This window comes from Oryctolagus cuniculus, chromosome 16 (genome assembly GCF_051225735.1).
Source record: "Oryctolagus cuniculus isolate XC-2025 breed Fujian yellow rabbit chromosome 16, ASM5122573v1, whole genome shotgun sequence".
NCBI lineage: Eukaryota > Metazoa > Chordata > Mammalia > Lagomorpha > Leporidae > Oryctolagus > Oryctolagus cuniculus.
Genome location: NC_142882.1, coordinates 88,118,479 through 88,146,415, shown reverse-complemented (window position 1 = coordinate 88,146,415; position 27,937 = coordinate 88,118,479). Strand labels below are relative to the sequence as shown.

Genomic DNA, 27,937 nt, shown 5'->3' with positions numbered 1-27,937 from the left:
CCGTCATTTAGAGTTATGAGCTCCATTTTAATTGACAATTAAGGTCTCGCCCCTCCTGTGTGGCCGTCTGAGTGGCTTCCACGTGCACTTCGAGTAGGCTCCAGGTGGGAGGAGGTGTGCAGCGGCGGCGGGGGGGGGGGCCTCATTACGTAGAAAAGCATAAACCGGATCTCTCCAGTGGCATCAGTTTGTTCCTGCTTCTAAAAAGTCCCCCCGTGGGTGTAGCCTGGCACCTTCCACTTGCCGCTTCTTGGGTGGGCCTGGAGGAAGCCTGGCAGTCACAGGCGAGGCCTCCACTTCCGGGGTCGCTGCTGCGCACTCCTGGGCCTCCGGAAGGAGAGCAGACTCCCCGGCTGTGGCTGTGCAGACAGGGCGAGGAGCCTGCTCTGCCTTGTACAGGCAGAGGGTGTGGTGAGGGGTCAGGCAGGCCCACGTGGTGCCACCGTGAGCAGCAACGTCCTCTGAGGCCGGGTGAGGGAGACGTGCAGGGCCCAGCCCCAGAGACAAGCAGAGGCGCGGGGCAGCTGGACGGATTCTGGTGTACCCAGGGAGCCTGCTGATTTGGCACCAAAACACTTGACACTGTCAAAACCATCACAATGGCTGACCGCGCCCCGACACACTGCAGCAGGACCCGGCGGGTGACCAGCGTTTGAAGAACACATGACGCGCTCCGTGGCCCAGCCCACAGCACAGTCTCACGAGAGACCCCTCTGGCCAGCTTCTCCTGGGCAGTATCTCCCACAAGACCTTGTCCAAGACACTTACAGAGCGTATTTCTGTGTCCACTCTCTCGCTAGTCTGTTGTACCTGGAAGAAAAAGCAGAGGGAGTGACACCCCACTTGGAACGGTCACCTCCTCTCAGCGTGGGGCGGAGAGCAGGAGTGTGCGGGGGGCGCTGGGTTAAGCAGCCAGGGCTGCGGGCAGGCAGCTGCCTCTGAGTCCTGGTGGTTCTCGGAAGAGACTGGCTATGGAAGATCGCCTAAGGCAGCAGAGCGCCGCCCATGCTCTCCGCTGTCACAGTGTGCGCGCAGGGAGAAGAGGGGGAGACATTCACAGCCCCTCCGGGAAGAGCTCCAGGCAGCCACTCCACAAGCCCACAGCACAGGCGTGGGCGGCTGGGGCGGGGCCGCCTCTGCGCCCTGGCCTCCCTGGACGTCTGCCCGGGGTGGTAGCGGGGAAGACTAGGCGAGTGCGCGCGCGAGACCTGCGCGGCAGGCCTGGCACCAGGGAGCACCGTGCGTCATTACTGCTGTGAGATCTGTGCAGACTCCGGTTAGAGAACAAGGGAAGTCACTTGATGGGGGCCAGCACTGTGGTTCACGGGGTAGAGCTGCCGCCTGCAGTGCCAGCATTCCCCGTGGGCGCTGGTTCGTGTCCTGCTGCTCCACTTCCAGTCCAGCTCCCTGCTGATGGCCTGCTGATGGTGCACGTGTCTGGGCCCCTGCCACCCACACGGGGGACCTGGCTGGAGCTGCTGGTCCTGGCTTCGGGCTGGCTCGGCCCTAGCTGTTGTAGCCATTTGGGAGTGAGCCACGGATGAAGCATCTCTCTCTGGATGTCCCTCTCTCTAATTCTTTCAAATAAATAAATAAATCTTAAAAAAAAAAAAAGAAGAATATGCCCCTTGGGTCACCCACATCCCACACTGGCGTGTCTGGGTTCAAGTCCTGTCTCAGCGTCCCGCCACGTGTGCTGTGGGAGGCAGCAAATGATGGCTCAAACGCCCGGGGCCCTGCCACCCACGTGGCTGCTGGCTTTGGCCTGGCCCAGCCCCTGCTGTTGTGAATGAAGGAGCGAGATGTTTCCATCTGCTTCTGTCTCTCTGTAATTCTGCCTTTCAAATAAATATTTTAAAAAGTCCTAATGTTAAATAAGTTAATTAAGTTACATGTTAAATAAGTACAATTTAAAATCTAGTCATTGAAAATTATTTTATCAGGAAACTTCAGTGGAAATCAGATCTATAAAGGTCTCAAACATACAAGTTGGAAAAACGACATTCTCATCTCTTCAGACAGAAGAGGAGTGATGAACTAAAAGCTCACTGAAAATACTCTTAAAATTTACCTATTCATTTGAAAGGCAGAGTTGCAGAGGGAGAGAAGAGGTCTTCCATCCACTGGTTCACTCTCCAAATGGCCACAACGACTGGGGCTGGGCCAGGTGGAAGCCAGGGCTGGGGGTTTCTTCCAGGTCTCCCACGGGGGTGGGATTTGGGCCACCCTCCATTGCTTTCCTAGGCCATTAATGGGGGCTGGATCAGAAAGGAGCTTCGGGACTGAACCAGCGCCCACATGGGAGCTGCAGTCGCAGGCAGTTTTACCGGCTACGCCACACCAGCCCCGGGAGAGAAACATTTTATTCACTGGTTCATTCCCCAAATGTTCGCGAAGCCAGAGCTGGGCCAGCCCACAGCCAGGAGCCCAGCCCTCCACTCAGGTCCCCCACTGTGGTGACGGTGGCCCTTCACTGGAGCCCCCGTCTCCTGCCTCCAGAGTGCACCAGCAGGAAGCTGGACCGGCAGGGCCGATGGGACTCAACCAGCACTGTGCAGCACCCAGCACCCTTCCCCAGCGACACACTGGCAGGGCCCCCAGCCACACTGCCCTTCCTCACTGCCGTCGGCACTCAGATGAACGCCGACCCCCGGCCTGCTCCGCCCACCACAGCTGCCCCATTCCGCAGCACACGTGGCTGTGGCTGTGGCTGTGGCTGTGGCTGTGCCTGGCCGAGGGCGCTGCACTTCTACAGTTCCACGCGTGGCCGTCAGTGTTAAACACAGCAGGCGGTCTCAGGGTCCGTGAAACAGAGCACAACACTCGGCTCGCAGCCGGCCAGCTGGCCACGGCAGTGTCTCCCGCCTGCCCTGCCGCTCGGCCTCACCTGGTGTGTCCGAGCAGCCCCCCGCTGTCTTACGCTAGACTTCAGCATTTACTCCAGGTTTTCTTCTGCGTGCACTCTCGGCTGGCCACTGACCGCCGGCCCTGAGACCAGAGCTCGGCAACGGGCTACCGTGTAGAAGCGGCAGCGGATGCGCTGTGCAGGAGGTGAGGAGCCGGCTGCTCGTCTCCTCCCTTGGAGCCAGAGGATGTGTTAGTGAGAGCCAGGAGCCCACGCCCCGGGAGCCGCAGCGTGGCGCCCGGTGCTGCCCAGGGCAGCGGCAGCACAAAGGCAACCCGAGAGGACGCGTACTTCTCTCTGTCGGCCTTGTAGGTGTGGGCTATCTCCGGCACCAGTGGGTCATCGGGATTGGGGTCGCAGAGCAAGGAGCAGATGGACAAGAGAACTGGGGAGAGAAGAAAGGGTCCGTCAGCTGCAGGTGCGCCTGGGTCTGGGAGGCCCCGGGCCGGCTGCGCGGGTGACGGGTGGCTGCCGGGGCTTCAGCAGCCCCACTGGACGACTCTGCGGGGCACCCAGGGCCCGTGACAGAAGGCACTTTGCCCACACGGAGGGCAGCTGTCACGTCCCAGTGTCCCAGCACACTGCTCCGGGGGGCTCCCCCCTCGTGCCGCCGGTCCTCACCCCCCTTCCCAATGGCGCCCTCCTGGTCCCAGCCCAATGCTCCCACTCTTGTCTGCCCCACACCACACCCCCTGGCATCTGGTCCCAGCCACGCTGCGCCTGAGAAGGAAACAGGGGGTCAGAGCAAGGGGAAGCTGCCTTGGAACGCCTGGGCGGCCCCTCCCCGGCACCCTGCTCCCAGGCTGCACCGGCAGCAGCTGCTCAGCGGGCTTGGGGACTGCTTCACAAGGGTGAGCCCTGTGGGCACCGCCCGCCCCCGCAGGGACCTGCTGTGTCCCGCAGTCCCACGGCTGCCGCCTCAACCGCCTTCCGACGCCGCCCTCGTCGGCTGCCCGAGGCTGCAGCGCTGCACGCCCCCTCCACCTGCCGCTTGTTTCTTGGGGCGACTTCTTCCGCGGGACGGACGGTGCTGTCTGCATTCGGGGCTCGCCCCACTCAGCCCTGGCTGCTCTGGTTTCTCTGCTGACGTGGAGGCCCTGGGCCAGGCCTTGGACCTCTTCCCTCAGACTGGATTTCTCAGAGAGGTGAACCGAAGGCCAGGTGACATCTGGCTTTCTTATTTTTAGACAGGAAGTCCAAGTAGAATCAATTCTGCCTACACCAGGCCACACTGGGAGCCCCTCATGGCACCGACTGCTAGAACTGCTGGGTGGGCCCGGCGTGTGGGCACGGGGGTGGCTGGCACTGAGTGGTCAGGGAAAGCCACTGCTCTGAGCCTGCTCGTCTGCCCAGCCAGCACACACACACACACACACACACGCCAGCTGTGAGCCACTCTACCTTTGGACACGGTCAGCGCCGGGGACCACTGTGACCGCAGGATGTCGAGGCAGATGCTGCCATTGCTGTTGATGTTGGGGTGATAGATTTTGGTTGTGAAAGCAACCTGCAAAGATAAGGGACCCCAGTCAGAGCGCCACAGCGACAGCCGGACGATGCAGCGGCACGGAAGCAGGTGCCTCCCCCCACCCCCGCACCCTGACGGGACTCGGCAGGGGTGACCACAGAAGTCCCCTGCACCCTGCTCACACCGACACTGGGTCTCCGGAGGCGCAGCACTCCTGGGAGTACAGGGAGGGTGTGGAAAGGGCCACACACAACTCTAGTCAGGGCTACGGCAGGGGACAGAGGCACCACAGGGCAAGAGACAAAACCCACTCACCGCCCCTTGCCAACGGTGTGGCTTACTCTGGTCAGCCTGGTGAGACTGCAAATTTCAGTCTAGGCAGAGGTTGTGCTGCTGTCCGACATGTTGCCCGCAAAGGAGCCCAGCCTTCCTGTTCCTATCTCTGTCGAAGACCCCCTTGTCGCCTCAGCCTTCAAACGCCCTTGCACGTTTCAGATAGTGAGGATGCACAGCAGCCAAAGACACAGTGCCCCCTGGTGGTCCCGCAGGGGCTGGGCTGCGGCGCAGGCCCACAGCTCCGCGAGGGGCACGTGCTCACAGACTACAGCCTCCAGAGGCACCGCGGCCAGGGCAGGGGACACTGATCCCAAGGGCAGAGAAGCAGCACTCACAGGTGCCTGGGCGGTGCCCATGGTGCCCGAGAGACGCAGAGACAGCCGGGCTGCAGAGGCAGGGCCCACTGTCCACTGCACGATCTCCCCGTCTGACCCCTGCTCACCCCTCCCCCTCCTGTCTGACCCCTCTCACCTCCTCCCCCTCCCATCTGACCCCACATCCCTCCGTCTGACCCCTGCTCACCCCCCATCCCCCTCCTGACCCCGCATCCCCATCTGACCCCCTCCTCCTCCCATCTGACCCCTGCCAGACCCCACATACCCCTGACCCCTGTTTACCCCACATCTTCCTTCTGTCTGACCCCTGCCTGACCCCACCTACCCCTGAGCCCTGCTCACCCCACATCCTCCTTCTGTCTGACCCCTGCCTGACCCCACATACCCCTGACCCCTGCTCACCCCACATCCTCCTTCTGTCTGACCCCTGCCTGACCTCACATACCCCTGACCCCTGCTCACCCCACCTCCCCATCCCATCTGACCTCTGCTCACCCCACATCCTCCTGTCTGACCCCTGCTCACCCCCCATCCCCCTCCTGTCTGACTCCTGCTCACCCCCATCCCCCTCCTGACCCCTGCTCACCCCCCATCCCCCTCCTGTCTGACCCCTGCTCACCCCCCATCCCCCTCCTGTCTGACCCCTGCTCACCCCCCATCCCCCTCCTGTCTGACTCCTGCTCACCCCCATCCCCCTCCTGTCTGACTCCTGCTCACCCCCATCCCCCTCCTGTCTGACCCCTGCTCACCCCCATCCCCCTCCTGTCTGACCCCTGCTCACCCCCCATCCCCCTCCTGTCTGACCCCTGCTCACCCCCCATCCCCCTCCTGTCTGACCCCTGCTCACCCCCCATCCCCCTCCTGTCTGACCCCTGCTCACCCCCCATCCCCCTCCTGTCTGACCCCTGCTCACCCCCATCCCCCTCCTGTGTGACCCCTGACCCCTGCCTGACCCCGCTCACCGTGCATGCTCCTACTGACTGCTTGAGGCTGCAGCTGCACTTTCTCAGACAACCTCCTTGCCCCCCGACTCCGTGCCGTACGGGCTGTGAGCCCTGGCTGGGCTGCTGCGGGGTTTGTGGGTCATCCCCACGCTGTCAGGGCAGCTCTGCCTGTCCCCGAGCGGGACCAGAGTCCACTCCGCAGCGGGCAACACTGCCCCACGTGGGAGGACGGGCGCCTGCCGTGCCGTCACGCACAATTTCCGAGTGCCCGGCCAGTTCTTTAGGCTGCACACGCGTGTGATTTTCGGAGAGCGTCTTCTTCAGACCGCAGGCAGAGGGGCCGTGCGCGCCTGCCCTGCACGCGCCCACGCCCATGGGGTCCCTGGGCCGGGCCTGCTTCCAGAAGGCCTCCGACACAAGAATCTGCCTCACTGTGTCCACAAGGACGACCACTGTGGCAGGGAAACGCCTGCCACACACAAGTCCAGCTTGTCTCGTGCCCCTGTGCAAGGACAGTGTCAGAGAGACAGAGGCGCTGCTTTCTCTGGTGGAATCTCACCTCGTCAAAATAACCCCGCCCCCTAGCAGCAGCTGCCTGGGCCATCAGGGGTCCTGCGCTGAGCCCGAGGAAGCGGGAGGGAGCTGAGCTGGAGAACCCACAGGGGAGGGCAGGGCCAGAGGCTGCAGGAGCTGCGGGAGCAGCAGACAGAGCGCCTGGCTCTACCTGGCCACACGGCCACTCCCCTGCCAGGCCTCAGGGACCCTGGGCACATTCAGAGCGCCAGGGCCAGACGCCGGCCACACAACAGAGGCTCGAGGTCAGCCTGACCGGGGCCTTCGAGACCAGCTGAGAAAGGGCTGCACGGCGGCCTCCCGCCCCAGGCTGCACCGCCCTGACCACGCGCAGACCCGAGAAAACGTCACAGAAACCCCAAGTGAGGGCCTGACGCCGTGACAGAGCCGCACCCCTCAACGCCACCAGGGCAACCGAGGCCCCAGCGCGGACGGCGGCAGTGACCGCCGGTCACCAGGAGCCGGGCGCTGTGGCCCTCGGAGGACGCTGGCTGCAAGGCTCTCGGCTCGGGGCAGGGCAGTGACGCGGGCGCTGGCAACGGCGGAGGCGGGCGAGGGGTTCACGGAAGCCCCTCGTACTATTTCTGCGACTTGTTTCTAAGCTAAAATCAGTCCACAACACAGCTTTAAAGGCGGCTGTGCCGGGGGTCCACCCTCAGCGACGGGCCGCGTCACCTCAGGAAACGATGCGTCCTTTTCCAGCCTTACTTCCCATATTTTGGAGATGAGACCGAAGGCATGCACTGGCGGACACAGGGAAGACCTGGAGGAGCCTGTGGGGCTGCCAGCTGGGCCCTGCTGGGTCTACAGCAGACGGCCCTCCGTGTGCCCACCGCTAGGTCTCTAGCTCACAAATAAGCCTGCACCACCGCTGAACCAGAAACAGGGAAGAGCGGTCAAAGGGGCCGTAAACCTGGGCTCCACCTCCCAGCAGCCGGGGCCTCCTCTTCCCGCCCCACACTCTACCCTCCTCTGGAGTCACAGGTCGCCCCCTCAGCTGACGCCCACACCAGGGCTGCAGCAGTCTGGCCCCTCCCACCCCAGACCACTTGCACACAAAGGCTGCTGGGCTCCGGCCTGTGCTGCTCCTAGGCACGACATCCCTGTTTGCTCCACAGGGCTCTGAGCTTCAGTGGGCGGGGCAGCTGGTCCAGCAGGCACAGTCCAGGGGGCTGGTCTCTGCAGCTCCCCCATGCCACAGGGTGTGCGCGTGAGCGGCACCTTAATAAACAGAACCCATCTGCAGAGTCCCGGGCCAGGTGTCTCCACCTTGGCACTTGACTCCTGGGCTGGAACGTTCTCTGCTGTGGGAGGGGGCTGTCCCGGAGCAGCACCCCTGGCTTTTACCCACTAGACACTAGCAGCAAGCCCCGCCCTCCACAGCAAGTCTGGTGAGCCGAAGTATCCCAGCATTTGTCCACACGCGCGTTCCGGGCAAATTGTCTTAGCTGACAGCCTGGTCTTGGGCTGGAAGGCACTGCAGGGGGAGCCGGCGCCTGGAGGCGCGACCAGGCACCACAGCAGCTGCGGCAGCCGCTGGCAAGAGCGCGACTTCCCAGGAGCCCTTGCCCACCCTGACGCCTCTCTCTCTGCGAGTCCAGGTCTGGCATCCCAGGAGCCCTTCCCCACCCTGACCCCTCTTGTTCTGCGAGTCCAGGTCTGGCGTCCCGGGAGCCCTTCCCCACCCTGACCCATCTTGTTCTGTGAGTCCAGGTCTGGCGTCCCGGGAGCCCTTCCCCACCCTGGCCCCTCTCGCTCTGCGAGTCCAGGTCTGGCGTCCCGGGAGCCGCGGCTCTCAGCTCTCTTCACTGGGTGCTGCGCTGCTCACCTTCGGGGGCTTGAAAGGGTAGTCCGTAGGGAAGTGGATGGTCAGGAAGAAAAGCCCTCCTTGGTAGGGACTGTCCGTCTGCAAGGAGACACAGGGAGATCAGTGGCCACGCCACACACAAGGACGAGGCACAAACTGGAGCTCAACGTACCGGGCCCATGATGGTGGCCTGCCAGTGGAACACTGCAAGACAAAAGAGAGACGGCACGTGAGGCCCAGCCGGCAAGTGGGCTCTACCGACAGGCCCGCCCTCACTTCTGATGCCAGGCAGGAGTGGGGTTCCCTGACCACCCGTGGGACCAGTCACTCACTCGACCTCCCCGAGCTGACAGCGGCTGCGCTCGCCCTGGGCTCACTACAGGGAATGACGCAGAGGAGCATGGGGGGGCCAGCTGCACAGCCTGTGTCACCCTCGGCCCGTGAGGCCAAACTGCTGACACCAACAAGCAGGGCCACTCGCGCTGACCGCCGAGTGCAGGCCCTCCACGGACCAGGCCATCGCCGCAGGCCACACGCTGGCCCATCTCTACCCTAAGTCTCCCCGCTGGTGGGGGCCGAGGTCCCAGGCAGCCAGACGCTGCTGTCAGGAGAGGCCTCTCGGAGCCATGCCCAGAGTCTGAGGATGCTCGGCCCCTCTGCAGGGCACCGAAGCCTCAGCCACTCTGCACGCGGCTCGAGAACCCCTTCCCTCCCCTGGCTTCACTCGGTTCACTCGAAGCCCCCTCCCAGGAGTCCCTCTCAGGATCTGACTGCCCATGGCCATGGGGCCTCCCAGGGCCACCCCGCCTGCGTCCTCTCTGGCTCACCCGGACTTGGGGACCAGGCGAGAGGAGACCTCTCCCTGCAGCAGCCAGGCTGGGCTCCCCCACGGGTCAGAGCCTTCTGGGCATGACACCTCCTGCTCCTCCGCGGGGTCTCGGGTCGGCACTGCTCTGCCAGCCCAGAGCAGCTCCCGTGCGCTCTGCAGACACCTCCCTGGCTCCCACGTCCCGAGAGCCCCGGGCAGTGGGTCCACAGCCTCTGGGGAAATGCTTCTCACTGGACTCAGGACGGGTGTGGAATCGGCGCGAGGCTTCAGGCTTATTGTGGCCTGGGCTTCCCATCACCAATTCAAATACCCGACCAGCTCCACCCGTGACAGCGGGACCAGGAGGGCGCCGGGGCGTGGGGTGAGGTCACAGGTCACAGCACTGGGACTAAACAGAAGTTCACGGCCCACAGAAACGTGGCGGCAGAGAAGGCCCCTGTGCACTAAGGCCACCTGTGACGACTTCTGTCCTCGACGGCCGTGACAGGGCTTTGACAGCCGCCCTGTGTCAGAACAGGAGCCCGTGGGAGCGCCAGGTAACAGGAGCGCACCTTGGTGAACAGGTCACCTGGACGCCTGAGTGACAGAGCAGGGCTTGCGAGCAGTGAGAGAAGACGGCCCCACAGAGAGCATGCCGGGAGGGAGCTGTGTGCCCGGGGCGGGGACAGAGCCTCACCGGGCACGGGGCTGTGGTGCAGGCCAGGGCGGGCGTGGAGCTGCTGTGGTGCAGGCACGGGTGGGCGCGGAGCTGCGTGGAGGAGCTGCCTGCAGGCGCTAAGGCTGCATCGTCAGCTCTCCCTACAGAGTCACTTGGACTGGACAGGTGAGGTGAGCGGCCGTGGGAGCTGAGTGGGCGCAGGAGCCACGGAGGGGCATCCTTCAAAGCAGGCTGAGCCTCCTGCGGGGCCCACCCGCCTGGGCGCCTCTGCCGACCTGGGGCCAGGATCCCCCTTTTCCCTAGCTCTGTGAATTTTCTCTTTCTTAACAGACCTGTGTAAAATATATAGAACGTAAGATACGCCATTCAAGCACTCGGTGCGGTGTGACTCTGCCGTCACCCAGACAGGAGCCCCGCCCCACTCCCTCCCCAGCCTCTGCTGCACTCTCACCTACTTTCTGGGGACTTGCCCGACTCTGCTTCCGTGTGGGAAGCCGGCAGTATTTGCCCTGTGGTTTCTGGCTTGCGTCTCTTAGCTGTCCGTCTGCCTGTGTCGTGGTGGGTGTCAGAACCTCGGACGGGCATGGGGTTGCTAGCACCTGTGGACGACTGTGAGCGAGGGTGCTGGGCGCCACCTCCTGTAGCAGCAGCTGCCCTGCCCGCCTGTCTGCACACGGCTGCTGCCCCAAGCCTCAGGTAGAGCGCGGTGTCTCGAGCCCAGGAGGCCAGGGTGGGGGCGAGTTCAGACCTGGCAGCCCCAGCCCTGGGCAGCGCCCGGCCGTGAGGAGCACAGGGGCCAGCGGTGCTGCTTCTCTAAGCTCTGAGCAGCTGCCTGGGGCTGCTTCTCGGTGTCCCCTGGGGAAAGCGGAAGTGGGAGAGAGAACAGGAACCACCCGCTCTGTGGCGCAGGGGCTGCAGTGGCCCCAGGTCCTGCAGCAGCAGCCACGGCACTTGCACCTGCACCCTTGGCAGGCAGAGGCACTTCCCAGCCCACGTGACACTGACCGGGACAGGCCCTGTGAAGGGAGGGGTGAGCCAGCTGCATTCTGGGAGTAAGCTGACCACCCAGCTGGGGCAGCGTGTTAATGGACAAATGGCAGGAAAACAGCTCACTGCTCAGCTGACAAGCACAGCCCTCTCAAGTGCAAGGCCCCGCAGCCCGCGGCCACCCAGGATACTCACGGTCGTCCCCCACGGGTCCCGCGGAGCACTGGGCCGGAGGATCTCTCTGCAGGTCGGTCAGTTCCTAGGACAGGAGACAGCGGTCAGGCTGGGGCGTGGCTGGGGTGGGCCACACACAGCCTCCTGCCTGCCCGCAGAGTCTCTTGGTGGGAGGGGCTGGAGACAAGGTGCTCACAGGGCCCTCTCCTGGCTCGAAAAACAGACATGAAAGAGGTGAAGCTGCACCAAGGTCACGGAGCTGCAGGCCGGCGGGTAGGGGCAGGGGTCGTCACAGCCAGGGCTGCCTTCCCCAGGCCTAGCTCCCCGCTGCTCAGGTGGGGGACACTCCCCTCCCAGTACCCAGGACAGAAAGAGCCCCAGAGAGCCAGGCCCAGGAGAAGGGCTGGGGGTGTCAGCGCTGGATGAGGCTCCGTATTTCTTCTTATTTATTTTTTTAAATTTTTTTTTTTTGACAGGCAGAGTGGACAGGGAGAGAGAGAGACAGAGAGAAAGGTCTTCCTTTACCATTGGTTCACCCTCCAATGGCCGCCGCGGCCGGCGCACCGCGCTGATCCAAAGGCAGGAGCCAGCTACTTATCCTGGTCTCCCATGGGGTGCAGGGCCCAAGCACTTGGGCCATCCTCCACTGCACTCCCTGGCCACAGCAGAGAGCTGGCCTGGAAGAGGGGCAACCGGGACAGAATCCGGCGCCCCAACCGGGACTAGAACCCGGGGTGCCGGTGCTGCAGGCGGAGGATTAGCCTATTGAGCCGTGGCGCCGGCTTATTTTTTTTCTTAAGAAAAATCTTTTATTTATTTGAGAGGCAGAATTAGAGAGAGGGAGAGACAGAGAGAGAGGTCTTCCAGCCACTGGTTCACTCCCTAAATGGCCACAACAGCCAGAGCTAGGCTGATTGGAAGCCAGGAGCTTCTTCCTGGTCTCCCATGTGGGTGCAGGGGCCCAAGCACTTGGCCCATCTTCCACTGCTTTCCCAGGCCATCAGCAGGGAGCTGGATCGGGAGTAGAAGAGCCAGGACATGAACTGGCGCCCATGTGGGAGGCCGCAGCGCCAGCCCCAAGGCTCTGTATCTCAATCCCCCACCCCTCCCAACACTGGTGTCTGAAAGTCCCAGGGTCCTGAACGAGGAGACTGTAGGCACGGGAGCCCAAGGCTAACCTGCTTCCCACCACGCCCGGAGGGGCCAGAAACTGCACCATAGCCAGACCCCCCTTATGGGACATCAACACTGGCTCACCTCCCTCTGTGCTCACCTCCCCACTGTGCTCACCCCCCCCCCCCCGCCCTCAGCTCCCTCTCTGCTCACCTCCCGCTGTGCTCACCTCCCCTCTGCCCTCACTGTCGCTCCCCCTCTTCGTGGGGGAACGACACTAAACCCTGCCTAGGCTTCATATCCGAGTCACGGCACCATTATGTCGCTCCCCCTCTTCGTGGGGGAACGACACTAAACCCTGCCTAGGCTTCATATCCGAGTCACGGCACCATTATGTCGCTCCCCCTCTTCGTGGGGGAACGACACTAAACCCTGCCTAGGCTTCATATCCGAGTCACGGCACCATTATGTCGCTCCCCCTCTTCGTGGAGGAACGACACAGGACCCTGCGCTGTTCTCTCGTCTGCTCGACCCTCCCCGGGTTTGCTGCTGGTTCTTCCCGGGTTGGCTACTATCCCTTCCACCTCCGTGGAAGGGCAGTTCCCCCTGCCACTTTCCCCACTTCCGCAGGGGAGCGGCACACCGCCGGCCGGCTTTCTCTCGGGGGCTGCACGGGTTCCCTTAGATGTTCCCCATAGATGTTCCTGGTGCATGCCGTCTCTCTCCTCCTTTATAGTCCTCCTCCGCCAATCCCAACTCGGCTGCCCACACGCCGAGCACGCTGCTCTCCAATCAGTAGCAAGTCCTACAGTTTATTAGTTGAACTGGAGGCAGCTGTGTGGAAGCTGTTTACTTCTCTCCCAGCGCCATATTGTGGGAGAGCAGATGCATAGAATAAGTCTTAATTCCAGTAACTCAGTCCAGTCCGGGCTGCTCCCCACACTCACCTCCCCCCTGCGCTCACCTCCTGCTGTGCTCACCTTCCCCCCTGCGCTCACCTCCCTCTGTGCTCACCTCCCCCCTGCGCTCACCTCCCGCTGTGCTCACCTCCCCTCTGCGCTCACCTCCCCCCTGCCCTCACCTCCCGCTGTGCTCACCTCCCCCCTGCGCCCCCCCCCCCCCAGTGCTCCCTGCCCGGAGCCGCACAGTGGCTCTCAGGCTCTCAAGCGGAGTTTGCATGGAAGAGGAAGCTTCCTCGCATGCCGGCCTTCCCGGTCCAGCACACTGCGGGTCCCACGGAGGGCGGCATGTGGGACAGCGTTCCTGTGGCAGGGACACCTCAGGGGTGGGCAGATCCCCGCGTCCAGGGCACACCTGGCCCGTGGCGTTTCTCCTTCCACGGGACCAGCTCTGCCTCGTCCACAAAGACCCTGCAGGGGCCAGCGCTGTGGTGTAGTGGGTAAAGTCACCGCCTGCAGTGCCGGCATCCCATTTGGGCACCGGTTCCAGTCCCGGCTGCTCCACTTCCGATCCAGCTCTCTGCTGTGGCCTGGGAAAGCAGTGGAGGGTGGCCTAAGTGCTTGGGCCCCTGCACCCCCATGGGAGACCTGGAAGAAGCTCCTGGCTCCTGGCTTCGGATCAGCACAGCTCCAGCCGTTGTGGCCAGTTGGGGAGTGAACCAGCGGATGGAAGACCTCTCTCTCGGCCTCTCCTCTCTCTTTTTAACTCTTTCAAATAAATAAATAAATAAATCTTTAAAAACCCACTCTGCTGATCCCCTGGATGTGTCTGGTCCACTCATCACGCCACTAGCCCTAACCTCTCTGGCCACCTGCTGTGGCTCTCACTTCCCTGCAAATCTGTTTGGCCATGACGAGGGTATTAAAGCCAGAAGCCAGCTAACAGGACAGGTCGGCGTGTTTTGCCCCCAAGGGCTGCCTCCCCCACCCCTCCAGTCCCTCACTGGCTGCTCTCAGTGGGCACAGCCCCCTGAACCCCTGTCCTCACTGGACCTGGACGCGCAGGGGAGCCTGGGAACCACTGAGGCCCAGAAGGGGGGCAGAGGGCGCCTCCGAAACGCAGGGCCACGGTGCCCCGATGAACCGCTCTGCCTCACTCACCTCCCCGCTCTGCACCCACAGCACTCTGCCATCACGCTGCTCCCCTCCGTGCTGCCCTCACCTCCCCCTACGCTCACCTCCCCCTGCCCTCACCTCCCTCTGCACTCACCTCCTGCTATGCTCACCTCTTGCTGTGCTCACCTCTCTCTGCACTCACCTCCCTCTGTGCTCACCTCTCTCTGCACTCACCTCCCTCTGTGCTCACCTTCCCCCCCGTGCTCACCTCCCCCCTGTGCTCACCTCCCTCTGCCCTTACCTCCCCCCTGTGCTCACCTCCCCCTGCCCTCACTTCCCTCTGTGCTCACCTCCCTCTGTGCTCACTTCCCTCTGTGCTCACCTCCTGCTGTGCTCACCTCCCTCTGTGCTCACCTCTCTCTGCGCTCACTTTCCCCCCTGTGCTCACCTCCCCCCTGTGCTCACTTCCCCCTGCCCTCACTTCCCTCTGTGCTCACTTCCCTCTGTGCTCACCTCACCCCCATGCTCAACTCCCTCTGCCCTCACTTCCCTCTGTGCTCATCTCCCCCTGTGCTCACCTCTCTCTGCGCTCACCTCCTGCTATGCTCACCTCCTGCTGTGCTCACCTCCCTCTGTGCTCACCTCTCTCTGCACTCACCTCCGTCTGTGCTCACCTTCCCCCCCTCCGTGCTCACCTCCCCCCTGCGCTCACCTCCCCCCCTCACCGTGCTCACCTCCCTCTGTGCTCACCTCCCCGCTGTTCTCATCTCTCACCTCCACCATCGAGCCTCAGGGACTGGCACAGCCATGTCCATGTGTGAAGGCACTCCCGGGACAGCTGAGCGGCGACTGAACAGGTGGGGCCAAGAAAGGCCAGTTCAGGCCAAAGCCCCTGCAGCTCAGAGCTGTCCACACCCCGGGCTTTTCCGCAGGCTCCCCTGACAGGCCGGCTCAGAGGCCCAGTTCCATCCCCAGGAAAACCGCGTACAACGCCCTGTGAGGCTGCACCCTCTGGCCCTACAAACCTTAACACATAGCGCGTTCGCAAAGCACCCAGGCCGGCAGCTTACCCGGGCTGCCCCCACGGGCATCACACAAGGACCGGAGCCCTGGGCGGGAGTCGTACAGACGGGAGTGCATGCAGGCCAGGAAGGCCGAAACAGGACCGCAGCCTGGCCAAGTCCCGCCCACCAACCCCGCGTCCTGCCACTCCGACCAATGACCGGCCGTGAACTCCTGGGCAGTTAACGCGCAAGGTGATGGCCACCCCTGCTATCAAACAGCGACACGGACGCCACGCGAACAAGGCGGGCACCAAATACGATCGTTGACAAGCCTGGAGGCAGGTGCGCTAACAGCTCACTAGCGCGGTCGAACTGCAAAGACCGTCGCTGTCTTCCGCCCGCACTCCTCACACTCTAGAACGAGCACCCAGCTACCGCGGAGCTGCACCTGCCGCCGCCCCGCACGACGTCTGCGGCAGGCCCCGCCCCCGGGACACGGCCCCTCCCACCGCGCCGGTGGCCCCGCCCCCGGGACGCGGGTCCGCCCACCGCGCCGGCGGCCACGCCCACGGCCCCCGCCCACCGCGCCGGCGGCGGTTCCTGGCTCGCGGGCCGGCCGCCAGTCACTCGGCGGCGACGCCCCGCCTTCGTCTCCACACCTGGACGCCCAGGGCGGAGCGTGGGTGGGCGGCTCCCTTACCTTCTGGATCCGCTTCAGCGCCATCCTCCCGCGTCTGGGGCCCGGCGGCCCGGCGGGGCGGCCAGAGGCGGCCCGCTGCGGGCTCGGCCGCGCGCTGCACGCTGGGAGCCGCCGCCTGCGCGTGCGCGCCGCGAGGCACTGTGGGGCGGACGCCGGCGCCGCGTGTCCCGGCGGCCGAGGGCCCCAGCGGGCGTTCGCCCGCGCGCCCTGCCCTGTGGCTTGGGCCAGGGCCCGTAGGGGGCCGGACACGGTGACGCCCGCCGCGTGTTGCCCTGTGCGCCGCGGGCGCCTCCGCGGGCGCCTCCGCGGGCTGCAGGTTCCCGCTCTGTGCGCGCCCCCGCCGGGACGTCGTAGTCCGGCGCGCTGCACCTGCTGTCACGTCGTAGTCCGGCGCGCTGCACCTGCTGCCACGCACGCACGCACGGACGCGGCCTCGTGCGGTGGAGCGGCAGAGCGGGCGGTGGTGACACGCCGCCAGGGCTGGGAACCGCAGCCGCAAGCCACGCGTGGCCCCCGCTTAATTCCGCCTCAGCCCCTCTTCCCAAGACCCACGTGGTGTGTGGGTCGGGGTTTCCCAATTTGGGGCGTAGAATCCGTCTCCTGGGTCGCAGGCAGGAAATGGAGTAAGAGCGAACCTGACACGCGAAGGCGAGAGCCGCCGCAGCTCCCCGCGGAGGGGGCGCCAGGGGAGTCAGGCTGGACCGCAGGGGTCGCCTGGGCTTGTCCCGCGGGCATCCCCGCGTGTGCGCGCGGTCGGCACGCACCGTGGGTCGCAGACGCTATCCTTTCCCGGCCGGGTCCGGCTTCCCTTTCGCTCCCGGAGTCTCCTCCGCACTTCATGAACTCCCTCTCCGCGAAGCTGCCGCGCCGCCTCCAGCCCCAAACCCACTCAGCGCCACGAGAGGCCGCGGCCGCGCGTGTGCGCTGAGCTCCAGCCCGGCTGGCCGTCCAGTGCTTCCACCCGTATCGCTTTATCTGGGATGCCCAAAAGCACCTTCCAAAATGAGCTCAAGCGCTCTGGGGCTCAGGTCAAGCGCCGCCCCTCGGTGTCCCAGCGTGTGCCTGGCTCTCCTACCTAGAGAGCGGGAGATCTTACATTTTTGTAAGTGTTATAATCCCCGAATTCTCTACAGAGAAGTCGCATCGTGGGACTAAGCCAGAAAAAAAAAAAAAAAAAAAAAACACACACACACACACACACACCCCCCAAAAAAACAAACTAGACTTGCCCAGGGTAGAAGATGAAAAATTGTATTTCTACTCCTTGTGGGTGGTTTAGTGCATAGTTTTCTAAACTCTATTAGGCATACATGTGATATTTAATTTTGTTACTTTCAAATAATTTTCCATGTACAAAAATACTGCAAAAATGCACAAAAAGTCTAAAAGTGGATCAATTTGACCTCATTAAAACGTGAAACTTTGGCACTTCAGACAGCACCATCAAGAAAGCAAAAAGCAAAAAAGATAAGCCCGAGAATGGGAGGAGAATTTGACAATTATGTTTCTAACAAGGGTGTAGGATCCAGACTAAAAACAACAGGCACAACTTAATAATAAAAAAAAGACAACCTCACTAAAAACTGGGCAAAAGATTTGAGAATATAGTTCTTCAAAGAAGGGATACGACTAGCCAAAAAGCACATTAAAAAAAAAAAAAAGATTGCTCAGGGTGGGGTTCTGGTAGCGGTTTAAGCCCCACCCAGCTTGCAAAGTGGGATTCCATATGAATGCCTGTTCAAGTTCTGGCTGTTCTGGTTCTGATCCAGTTTCCTGCTCATGTACCTGAGATGGCAGGGGAAGATGGCCCCAGTACTTGGGCCCCTGCCACCCATGTGGGAGACCCAAATGAAGCTTCTGGCTCCTGGCTTCAGCGGCCACTTGGAGAATGAATCTGTCTCCGTCTCTCCCCCTCTCTCTGTTGCTCTGCCTTTCAAATAAATACATGAGTATATCTTTAATTTCAAAAACCATCATTGGTCATTGGAGACATGCAGATCAAAGCTACTTCCCACTGCTAGGATGGCTGTCATGAGAAGGACGGACAAGTGTTCTTTTTATTTATTTGAGAGGCAAGGAGGGAGAGACCTGCAGGCTTCCATCTGCTGTGTGACCCCTAAATGTCCGCAGTGGCTTGGGGGCTGGGCCGGCCTGAAGCTGGGAGCTGGCAGTGCAATCCAGGCCTCCCACGGAGGTGGTGGGGACCCAGCGGCTTGGGCCACCGTGTGCCGCCTCCCAGGGTGTGTACTGGCAGGACATGGGGATCAGGAGCAGCACTTGGACTCAAACCCAGTGCTCTGCTATTAGGCTGTGGGCATCTTAGCTACTAAGAAATGCACTTGCCCCACGACTTTTGTCTGGTAACTCAAACATTTAGCACACTTATGTTGTCTAATTACAATGTTTTGATTTATAACCACCACCTTATTCTGTGCATTTTTTTTTTTATTATTTTTGATAGGCAGAGTGGACAGTGAGAGAGAGAGACAGAGAGAGAAAGGTCTTCCCTTGCCGTTGGTTCACCCTCCAATGGCAGCCACTGCAGCCGGCGCACCGCGCTGATCCGATGGCAGGAGCCAGGAGCCAGGTGCTTTTTCCTGGTCTCCCATGGGGTGCAGGGCCCAAGCACCTGGGCCATCCTCCACTGCACTCCCTGGCCATAGCAGAGAGCTGGCCTGGAAGAGGGGCAACCGGGACAGAATCCGGCGCCCCGACTGGGACTAGAACCCGGTGTGCCGGCGCCGCAAGGTGGAGGATTAGCCTATTGAGCCACGGCGCCGGCATTCTGTGCATTTTTTAAGATTTATTTTATTTATTTGAAAGAGTTACAGAGAGAGGCTGAGACAGAGAGAGGTCTTCCATCCATTGGTTCACTCCCCAGATGGCTGCAATGGCCAGAGCTGTGCCAATCCAAAGCCAGGAGCCAGATGCTTCTTCTGGGTCTCTCACGCGGGTACAGGGGAACAAGGACTTGGGCCACCTTCTACTGCTTTCCTGGGCCGTAGCAGACAGCAGGATCAGAAGAGGAGCAGCCAGGACTAGAACTGGCACTCATATGGGGTGCTGGTGCTTCAGACCAGGGCTTTAACCTGCTGCGCCATAGCACCGGCCCCCATTTTGTGCTTTTTAATGTACCACCCCATCATGTTTATTTTTTCCTGTTTTTTTTTTTTAATTTTTTTTTTTTTTTGACAGGCAGAGTGGACAGTGAGAGAGAGAGACAGAGAGAGAAAGGTCTTCCCTTGCCGTTGGTTCACCCTCCAATGGCCACCGCGGCCAGCGCACCACGCTGATCCGAAGGCAGGAGTCAGGTGCTTCTCCTGGTCTCCCATGGGGTGCAGGGCCCAAGCACTTGGGCCATCCTCCACTGCACTCCCTGGCCACAGTAGAGAGCTGGCCTGGAAGAGGGGCAACTGGGACAGAATCCGGCGCCCCGACCGGGACTAGAACCTGGGGTGCCGGCGCCGCAAGGCGGAGGATTAGCCTAGTGAGCCGTGGCGCCGGCCTTTGTTTTTTTTTTTTTATTTTTATTTTTAATATATACTCAGTATTCTTATTCCTCGCCTTCCAGAATTTAGTTTGGAAGTTAGCATAGGGCTATAATACTTTGGTTACGTCAGGAATTGCAACACATTTTCCTGTCTCTCTAAAATAAAATAAAGCAGGCCGGCGCCGCGGCTCACTAGGTTAATCCTCCACCTAGCGGCGCCGGCACACCGGGTTCTAGTCCCGGTTGGGGCGCCGGATTCTGTCCCGGTTGCCCCTCTTCCAGGCCAGCTCTCTGCTGTGGCCCGGGACTGCAGTGGAGGATGGCCCAGGTGCTTGGGCCCTGCACCCCATGGGAGACCAGGAGAAGCACCTGGCTCCTGGCTCCTGCCATCGGATCAGCGCGGTGCGCCGGCCGCAGCGCGCCGGCCGCGGCGGCCATTGGAGGGTGAACCAACGGCAAAGGAAGACCTTTCTCTCTGTCTCTCTCTCTCACTGTCCACTCTGCCTGTCAAAAAAAAAAATAAATAAATAAAAATAAAAATAAAGCAGCTCTTTGTGGGGTCAGCATGTGGCACAGTGGGTTAAGCCGCCGCCTGGGATGCCTGCATCCTATGTGGACACTGGTTCAAGCCCCGGCTGCTCCAGTTCCAACCCAGCTCCCTGCTAATGCACCTGGGAAGGCAGTGGAAGACGGCCCAAGTGCTTGGGCCCCTGCACCCATGAGGGAGACCCAGATAAAGCTCCATGACTCCTGGCCATCTGGGGAGTGAATCATGGTGGAAGATCTCTCTCTCTCTCTGCCTCTCTTTGTCTTTCTGTAACACCACCTTTCAAATAAATAAATAAATAAGCCTTTAAAATGAGTGTTCTTTTGCACAGTAGGGTGAGTATAGATAACAATAATTGTTCTCTCTCTCTCTTTTTTTTTTTTTTTTTTTTTGACAGGCAGAGTGGACAGTGAGAGAGAGAGAGACAGAGAGAAAGGTCTTCCTTTGCTGTTGGTTCACCCTCCAATGGCTGCTGCGGCTGGCGCGCTGCAGCCGGCGCACCACGCTGATCCGATGGCAGGAGCCAGGTGCTTCTCCTGGTCTCCCATGGGGTGCAGGGCCCAAGCACTTGGGCCATCCTCCACTGCACTCCCGGGCCACAGCAGAGAGCTGGCCTGGAAGAGGGGGAACCGGGACAGAATCCGGCGCCCCAACCGGGACTAGAACCCGGTGTGCCGGCGCCGCAAGGCGGAGGATTAGCCTAGTGAGCCGCGGCGCCGGCCAACAATAATTGTTCTATGTATTTTTCTACAAAAAGTTAGAAGAAAGGATTTTTGAGTATTTTTACCATAAAGAAATGAAAAATGTTTGAGTAGATAGGTTTGCTTTGATTTGAATATTACTAAGCGTATACATGTATTAAAACATTGCATAGTACCTGGTAAATGTGTCTACTATTTATGTAACAAGCCAAAATTTAAAAATTAAAATAGGAATATGTAAAAAGTAATAAATACCTTGAAAAGCCCGGTTTGTAGAATTTGTCTGTTTCTGTGGTGTAGATAATCCCAGCATGGCTAACTGTAAGCCACTGTCACTGCATGTGAATTTGGGAAGCAATGCGCACAAGTGGCTTGGAAGCGGCTGAGCTGGCTTCTCACTGTGCACATCCCCGGGAAATTAGGGCCCGCAGAATAGTTCCGCCCCGCTCCCCACTCTGACTAGTCTGTTGCTGACATGCAAACTCTCAGGATCTTCTATTGCAGCTGTGGCAAGCTCCCGCAGCTGAGAGGCTTGGAAGCATGTGAACTCAGCACCTTCCAGCCCCACAGAGTGCAAGCACAACACAAACCAGGCGTTCGCTGCAGTGGTTAAGACACCAGCAGGGACACACGCATCCCTCTCCGAGTGCCTGGGTTCCAGCCCCGGCTCTGCTGAGTCCGCTTCCTGCTGGTGCGCACCCAGCAGGCAGCAGGTGATGGCTTCCGGGTTTGGGTCCCTGCCACCCGGGGGGGAGGCCCAGATGGAGTTCCGGGGTCCTGGCTTCGGCCTGGTGCAGCTAGGGCTTGTGGACATTTAAGGAGTGAACCAGCAGGTGGAAGATCTTTGCTCTCTCTGCCTTTCAAATAAAAATGAAACTTCCTAAGCAGTGCCACACAGACTTCACGGGGCTACAGTGGGTGCGACAGGGCTGTGCCTCCTGGAGCCCTCGATTCCAGCTGTGAGTCTTGGCTGTGGCCCCTTTCTGCGTCCGTAAGTCCAACGCAGCAGTCCGGGTCCTTCTGATGGACCATGACCCTGGCCTTCCTGCCTCCCTTTTTATCTGAAGGACCTCTGGGATGACTCGGTGTGTCTGCCTCATTCTGAGTTAACTGTATGCGAGGCAGGAATCCAATCACGTCGCACACGTGGGAGGCCGAGTTTCGCAGTGACGTCTGTTGAAGAGGTTGTTTTCCCCATCGAGGGGACGTGGCCTTGTTGTCTTGCGGGTTTCACCTCTCACTCACCAGTTGTAGTGCACTGGTCTGTATGCTTATCCTTACGCCTGCATTCCTGTTGCTTTGCATTACATTTTAAAATGAAGAAACCAAATCTTTTCACTTTGTTCTAATTCAAGATTGCTGTGGTGGTCCTGGGCCCCTTGTGGTTCCATATGAGTTCCAGGAGTTTTGTGTAGGGGCCCAGCTTGGCAGGACAGCAGGCGGCCTGGACATAACCACCACTTTGTCTTCTAGGTGACCTTGGAAGTGACCCCCCCCCCCCCAGCTCCGTAGCTAAGAAAATCCATTCTTATCTGCTGACTGTGTGTGAATTTTGACAGTTCAGGAATCTTCCAGTTAGCCTGGAGCCACCTCCATCAACAAAATCCTTCCTCCTGCCTCCTGGTGTCAGGACCTCCTGTTCTGTCTCGTAGCCACCCGAGGGCCTCAAGTCCACCTCCCCCCAATAAACAACACCCCAAGGAGTCCTGAACGTGGCCTCCTCGCTCAAGCTCATTTAGCCCCTTCCACCTCTGGCAGCCAGTTCTGGTATGCTGGGCTTTACCAAAACAGTTCAGTTTCTGCACAAAAGGCTGTTTGACATTTGATAAAGGTTCTGTTGCGTCTGCAGGTCGCCGTGGGCAGCACTGGGACGTTTGCAACATTAAGATCCCAGTGCGTGAATACAGGAGGTCTTCCCAGTTCCTTTTAGGGTCTAGCTCCTTTCAGCAGCGCTTCGTTTGTAAACGTGTTTCACCTCCTTGGTTAAATTTATTCCTGGGCATTTCATTCTTTTAGATATTTTTGTATTTGGAATTTCTTTCCTAATTTGCTTTTCTGATAGTTCTTCACAGGTGTCTAGAATTGCAACCTACTTTTGCTGTTGAGGATACTGTGTGGCCTGCAACACTGCAGAATTTGGTAGTTGGCTTGAGCAGCCCTCTAGCAGCGGATTCCTTGGGGTGTTCTCCACATAGGGTCACATCATCTGCAGTTCTCCTCCTACTTGGTAAGACTTTGACTTATCTTAAACATTTTTCTTTTTAGTATAATTGCCTTGGGTAGAATTTCTTGACCTATGTTGACTGGAAGTGCAAAGCAGACAGACTTTTCTGGAAACTGTGGGTTTTCCATACATGCCCTTTACCGTGCAGAGCGAATTCTCTCCTACCCCTCGTCTGTGGAATGTTTTGATCATGAGAGCTGAGTTTTGTCAGACTCTTTCTGTGTAACACTGAGGTCATCAAGGGGATGGGAGTTTCACACAGCAGTTAAGAAGCTGCTTGGGGGTCCAGCGCCGTGGTGCAGCGGGTTAACACCCTGGCCTGAGGCGCCGGCATCCCATATGGGTGCCGGTTCGAGACCTGGCCGCTCCACTTCCTACCTGGCTTTCTGCTGTGGCCTGGGAAAGCAGTAGAAGATGGTCCAAGTCTTTGGGCTCCTGCACCCGCGTGGTAGAAGTGGAGGAAGCTCCTGGCTCCTGGCTTTGGAATGGCGTGGCTCTGGCCGTTGTGGCAATCTGGTGAGTGAACCAGTGGATGGAAGAACTCTCTCTCTGCCTCTCCTCTAACTCTGACTTTCAAATAAATAAATAAATAAATATTAAAAGCAGCAGCAGCAGCTGCTTGGGCTGCCTGCGTCCGGTACTGGCGCGCCTGGTTCAGGCCCTGGCTCCACGCTGAAGACCCAGCCTCCTGCAACGAGCACTCTGGAGGCAGCAGATGATGGCTCAAGTTACGGGCTCCCTGCTGCCCACATGGCGCAGCTGGACTTACTTTTGGGCTTCTGGCCTCAGCCTGGTTGTTTTAAGCAGTTGGGGAATAGACCAGTGGATGGAAAATACCCCTCTCTCCCTCTTTGTATGACTTTCAGTTAAAATGAAAATAATAAAAAAGCAAAACGAGTTTTCAAAAGAAAAATTAAAGTTGAGCCAGCTCCCTGCTTGATGGGCCCATAGCAGCTGCAGACAAGAGAGGCACTTTCGATGGAAATTTTAATCACGTGGGATCCGGATCCTGAAATTTCCTCCAGGAACTGTAACAAGAGACGAGACACGCCCCCCCCCCCCCCCCCCCCCACCGTGTGATCCTAAAGACAAAGCCCAATCAAAGCCAGGGATACCAGGAGGCAGCTGTGGTCCAGTCACAGCAAAAGCAGACCAGTCGAGGGCAAAGGACTGGCAGTGTTTCCTGGGGACGCTCAAGGCTTGTTGCTTGAGTTTCTAGACAGAGTGGTAGCATCTGCTTAGTGGGAGGTGTTTGGGGAAAGTCCCTGACGGCTTCAGCAGCCGGTCCTGCTCCACCACCACTCCAGGGCATCCTCTCACGCCCCCAGGGCAACCTCACGACAGCTGCAGTAGGAAGTCGGCCTCTTCCAGTCCTGATGCGGCTCCTTTCACTTCCTCTTGTTTCCTAGACTTAGAAAAACCTTTCCGGCCGACACTGTGGCATCGCGGGTAAAGCCGCCGCCTGCAGCGTGGGCTTCCCATATGGGCCCCAACTGGATCCCGGCTGCCCCACTTCTGATCCAGCTCCCTGCTAGTGTGCCTGGGAAAGCAGCAAAATATGGCTCCAGGTGCTTGGGCCCCTGCACCCATGTGGGAGAGTGAGCAGTGGATGGAAGATCTCTCTCTCTCTCTCTTTCTCTCTCTATAACTCTGCCTCTCAAATAAATAAATAAATCTTAAAAAGAAAAAAAAAAACTTTCAGGGGCACCCAGTCTTCTTTAGTTAAAAATGGGAAAAAGACGGCACTGACAATCACAATCCCAGGGCCCTCCCTTTTTTCTGAATGGATTAAATGGCTGGTTTCACTGTTTACAGAAGTGTCTGGAGCTTATGTGGGGAATGAAGTTTATGTTGTTATTTTTCAGCCAGGAGTCAGGAGCTCCATCCGGGTCTCCCACATGGGTGGCAGGGCCCACTGCCTTCCCAGGCACATTAGCAGGAAGCTGGATCAGAAGCTACACAGCTGGGACTGGAATGGGCACTCTGATATGGGAAGCCCATGTTGCAAGGGGTATCTTAACGATGCCAGCTCCTGTTTTCATCTTTTTAAAAAGTGCATCGGGGCTGGCGCTGTGATGCAGCGGGTTGGGCTGCTGTCTGCAGCACTGGCATCCCATGTGGGCGCTGGTGTGCATCCTGGCTGCGCGTTTCTGATCCAGCTCCCTGATAATGAGCCTGGGAAGGCAGCGGAAAATGCTCAAATCCTTGGGCCCCTGCATCCAGACAGAAGACCTGGATGAAGCTCCTGGCTTTGGTCTGGTCCAGCCCTGGCCATTGTGGTCATCTGGGGAGTGAACCAGTGAATGGAAGATCTCTCTGTCTCTCTTCTCTCTCCAACTCTGACCTTCAAATAGAATAAATAAATCTATTTTTAAAAAGTTCATTTTCATTTTATTTAAATGACAGAGAGTCAGAGAGACAGAGGAAGATCTTTCATCTGCTGGTTCATTCCCCAAACACCTACGACAGCAGCACTGAGCCAGGCTGAAGCCAGGAGCCCAGAACCCAATCTAGGTCTCCCGTGTGGACAGAAGAGACCGCACACTTGAACCCGCTGCCTCCCAGATTGTGCACAGCCAGACACCGGAATCAAAGTGCAGCTGGGACTTGAACTCCGGTATCCCGACAAAGCATGCGCGTGTCTCGAGCTCATCGCAACCTCTGTACCAAATGCTCAACCCCTATTTTTGTATTACAATTGCATATTTCCACAAACTGTTAAAGTCCCCCGTATGTAGTTGTATATGTTTGGTATGAACACAAACATACACAGATTACGTCTGAGCAGCATTAACACATTCTACTGACCTCGAAATTCAAATCTGAGAACAAAGCAAATTGTCATGGATGTATACAGGACATTCTGTCTATAAGGATGTTTAGTGCCCATATTCTTTTTACTTTTATTTATTTTCTTAATCTAGTTGAAAGGTAGAGAGACAGAGATCTTCCATCCACTTGCTCACTCCCTGATGCCCACAATGGCTAGGGCTCGGCCAGGCCAAGCCAGGAGCCAGGAACTCAGTCTGGGTCTGCTATGTGGGCAGCACAGGGTGGCGCACCCCAGCTCTGGGGCCGTCGCCTGCTGTGCCCAGGGTGTGCACTAGCAGGAAGCTGGGTCAGAAGGGGAGCTGCGACCCAAATCCCGGCACTCTGATCGGGGTTGTTATGCCCAGTTCAGCCGTCCCCAAAGACCACCAAGGAGCCGATACCACTGTAAAGCACATGAGAGTTTTATTGCAGGTCCGGGCCTGGTCTCCAAATCAACACCGATGCGGCGGGCCTGAATCGAGAGCCCCGACCCTTCAGTTAACAGGGTTTTTATAGGGTTTTCAGAGACATTCTATACATCATGGTACCATTTAGCAAATCATCTCATCCCGCGGGAAATTCAAAGGACATCTCTTAGAATTGATCAGTGCATCCAGTGGCGGGACGGACCTAGTAAAGGTGGCTGGATGGCTTTGGGGCTGATGCCTTTTGAATTGATTGGCCGAAGCATTGGGTCCGAGCTGCGGGGGTGTATGTGCCGAACTGCAGGGTCTCAGGTAGCTATCGATCATCTTATCTGCCCTGAGAGGACACCAGGAACTCTAGGTATTTCTCTGTTATCTGTTAATCGGCTGTTGCTAGGAGAGTTTATCACAAGGGGAGTTCATTTATTTACTGTTAGGAGCTTCTGGCTCTGGGTTCAGGGCCTGGTCAGGCCCAAGTTACAAGATGGAGGCCTAATTTAAAATAGTTACACCTTGATCCAGGCTCAGGTCTCACAGGGGTGTGCACCAAACGCCCATTTCTTAGAATAAAGTGAGATATAAGTCCCATGAGAGGGATCAGTTAGACAAGATGCAGAGGAATGCTACAAGTCGTATTAATGAAGGAGACTGTGGTTTCAGTGAATCTATGTTATTATTTTATTTTTTTTTTGTTTTACTTATTTTATGGAAATTCTTTTGACAAAACTAGTACTCATAACCTTTCTAGCTGACACGTAAGGCCTCAAAATGTCTATCTAGTATTTTTGCATTTGTTGACGGTTGCTCAGGAAAACACCAAAAAGACGTTGAGTTCCTATGGTCTGCCCCATCCTTGTCAGCAAAATCCTGTGTTATTATTTTAAATGCCATAAAAGTCAGAGACAGAGACAGAGACAGAGACAGAGACAGAGAGAGAGCTCTCGTACCTGCTAGCTCGCTCCTTCAGTGCCCACAGCGGCCAGGGGCCAGGCCCGGACCAGTCAGTAGCCAGGTCTCCCAGGTGGGTGGCAGGGAATCAGTTATTTGAGCCGCCCCGTTCCTGCCTTCCGGAGTCTACACTGGCAAACAAACAAACAAACAAAAAAATAACGGAATCAGGCAGTGGAGCCTGGAGAATGGAACCCAGGCACCCAGAAGGGAGATCCGCGCTTACCTGCTCTGCTAAGTGCCCGCTCCTGTTTAAGTCACCTGACCTCCTTCCCTCCAGGGTCATCCTCAAGACCCCAGGGCCCCCGGCTCTCCCGACCCCCTCACTCCGGGAGTCCCCTCGGGGCACAGCCACACCACACGGCACCACCGCAGTCCTGCGGAGCCACAGCCGGTTCTCCCCGGAGGGGCGCACGGCACCGGGCAGCCGGTTACTCCTCACTTAATCCGCACACGGCAACCGGGGTCCTGCCAAGGCCTCCAGCGCAGGTAGCCTGCTCCACGCTAAGCCTTTTAACTGCCGCTCTGCTGTCTGGTATCCTCAACAGTAATGATGATGACGATAAAACTGTGACCACGACCACGCAAAAATGCCACCCGCAGAGCTGCCACGGGGCCCTTATGTCTAAGAATTCAGGGGGCTCACCTGGCCCAGCGCGCGGCTGCCCGGATCCCGCCGCAGGAGCCCGGCCAGGGCCTTCACGCACGCGTGGCGGGGGCCGACGGGCGCCGCGTCCAGGGCAGCCCCGCTCCCACGCCCGCCGGCAGAACCGGCTTTCCTGCCGGAAGTTAACTGCAAACGGCCCGGAGCTCCCGCAGCTCGCTCTGGGCCCGCAGCGCCGGCGTCCCGGGCGAGCTCCGGCTGCGGGCGCCGGGGCAGGCGGGCGGGCAGGGGGCCGGCCCCGACCCGGGCGGCCGCTCGGCGCGCCCGCACCCCGCCCCG

General features: G+C 59.2%; 1 protein-coding gene across 13 annotated transcripts; it reads right to left on the bottom strand.

Annotated features, from left to right (window-relative positions):
• Positions 1 to 6: 6 nt before the first annotated feature.
• Positions 7 to 27,864, bottom strand: UBE2D4 (ubiquitin conjugating enzyme E2 D4). Of its 13 annotated transcripts, none has more exons than XR_011383233.2 (8): positions 27,641 to 27,781; positions 26,994 to 27,120; positions 11,038 to 11,101; positions 8,541 to 8,572; positions 8,390 to 8,467; positions 4,307 to 4,412; positions 2,888 to 3,290; positions 7 to 810 (listed from the first exon to the last, which is right to left on the bottom strand). XR_011383233.2 is itself a non-coding variant. In XM_051853033.3 (8 exons), the coding sequence occupies exons 4-8, from the start codon at positions 8,547 to 8,549 to the stop codon at positions 765 to 767; spliced, it is 333 nt and encodes a 110-aa protein (XP_051708993.1). In that variant the 5' UTR covers positions 8,550 to 8,572; positions 11,038 to 11,101; positions 26,994 to 27,120; positions 27,641 to 27,864; the 3' UTR covers positions 7 to 764. The 13 variants fall into 13 exon arrangements, 9 of the variants coding, with proteins under 9 accessions (XP_051708993.1, XP_089172365.1, XP_069915973.1 ...); XM_051853033.3 differs by having other exon boundaries at positions 3,197 to 3,290; positions 27,641 to 27,864; XM_089316239.1 differs by having other exon boundaries at positions 3,197 to 3,290; positions 26,994 to 27,125; positions 27,641 to 27,773.
• Between the last annotated feature and the right edge of the window lie 73 nt (positions 27,865 to 27,937).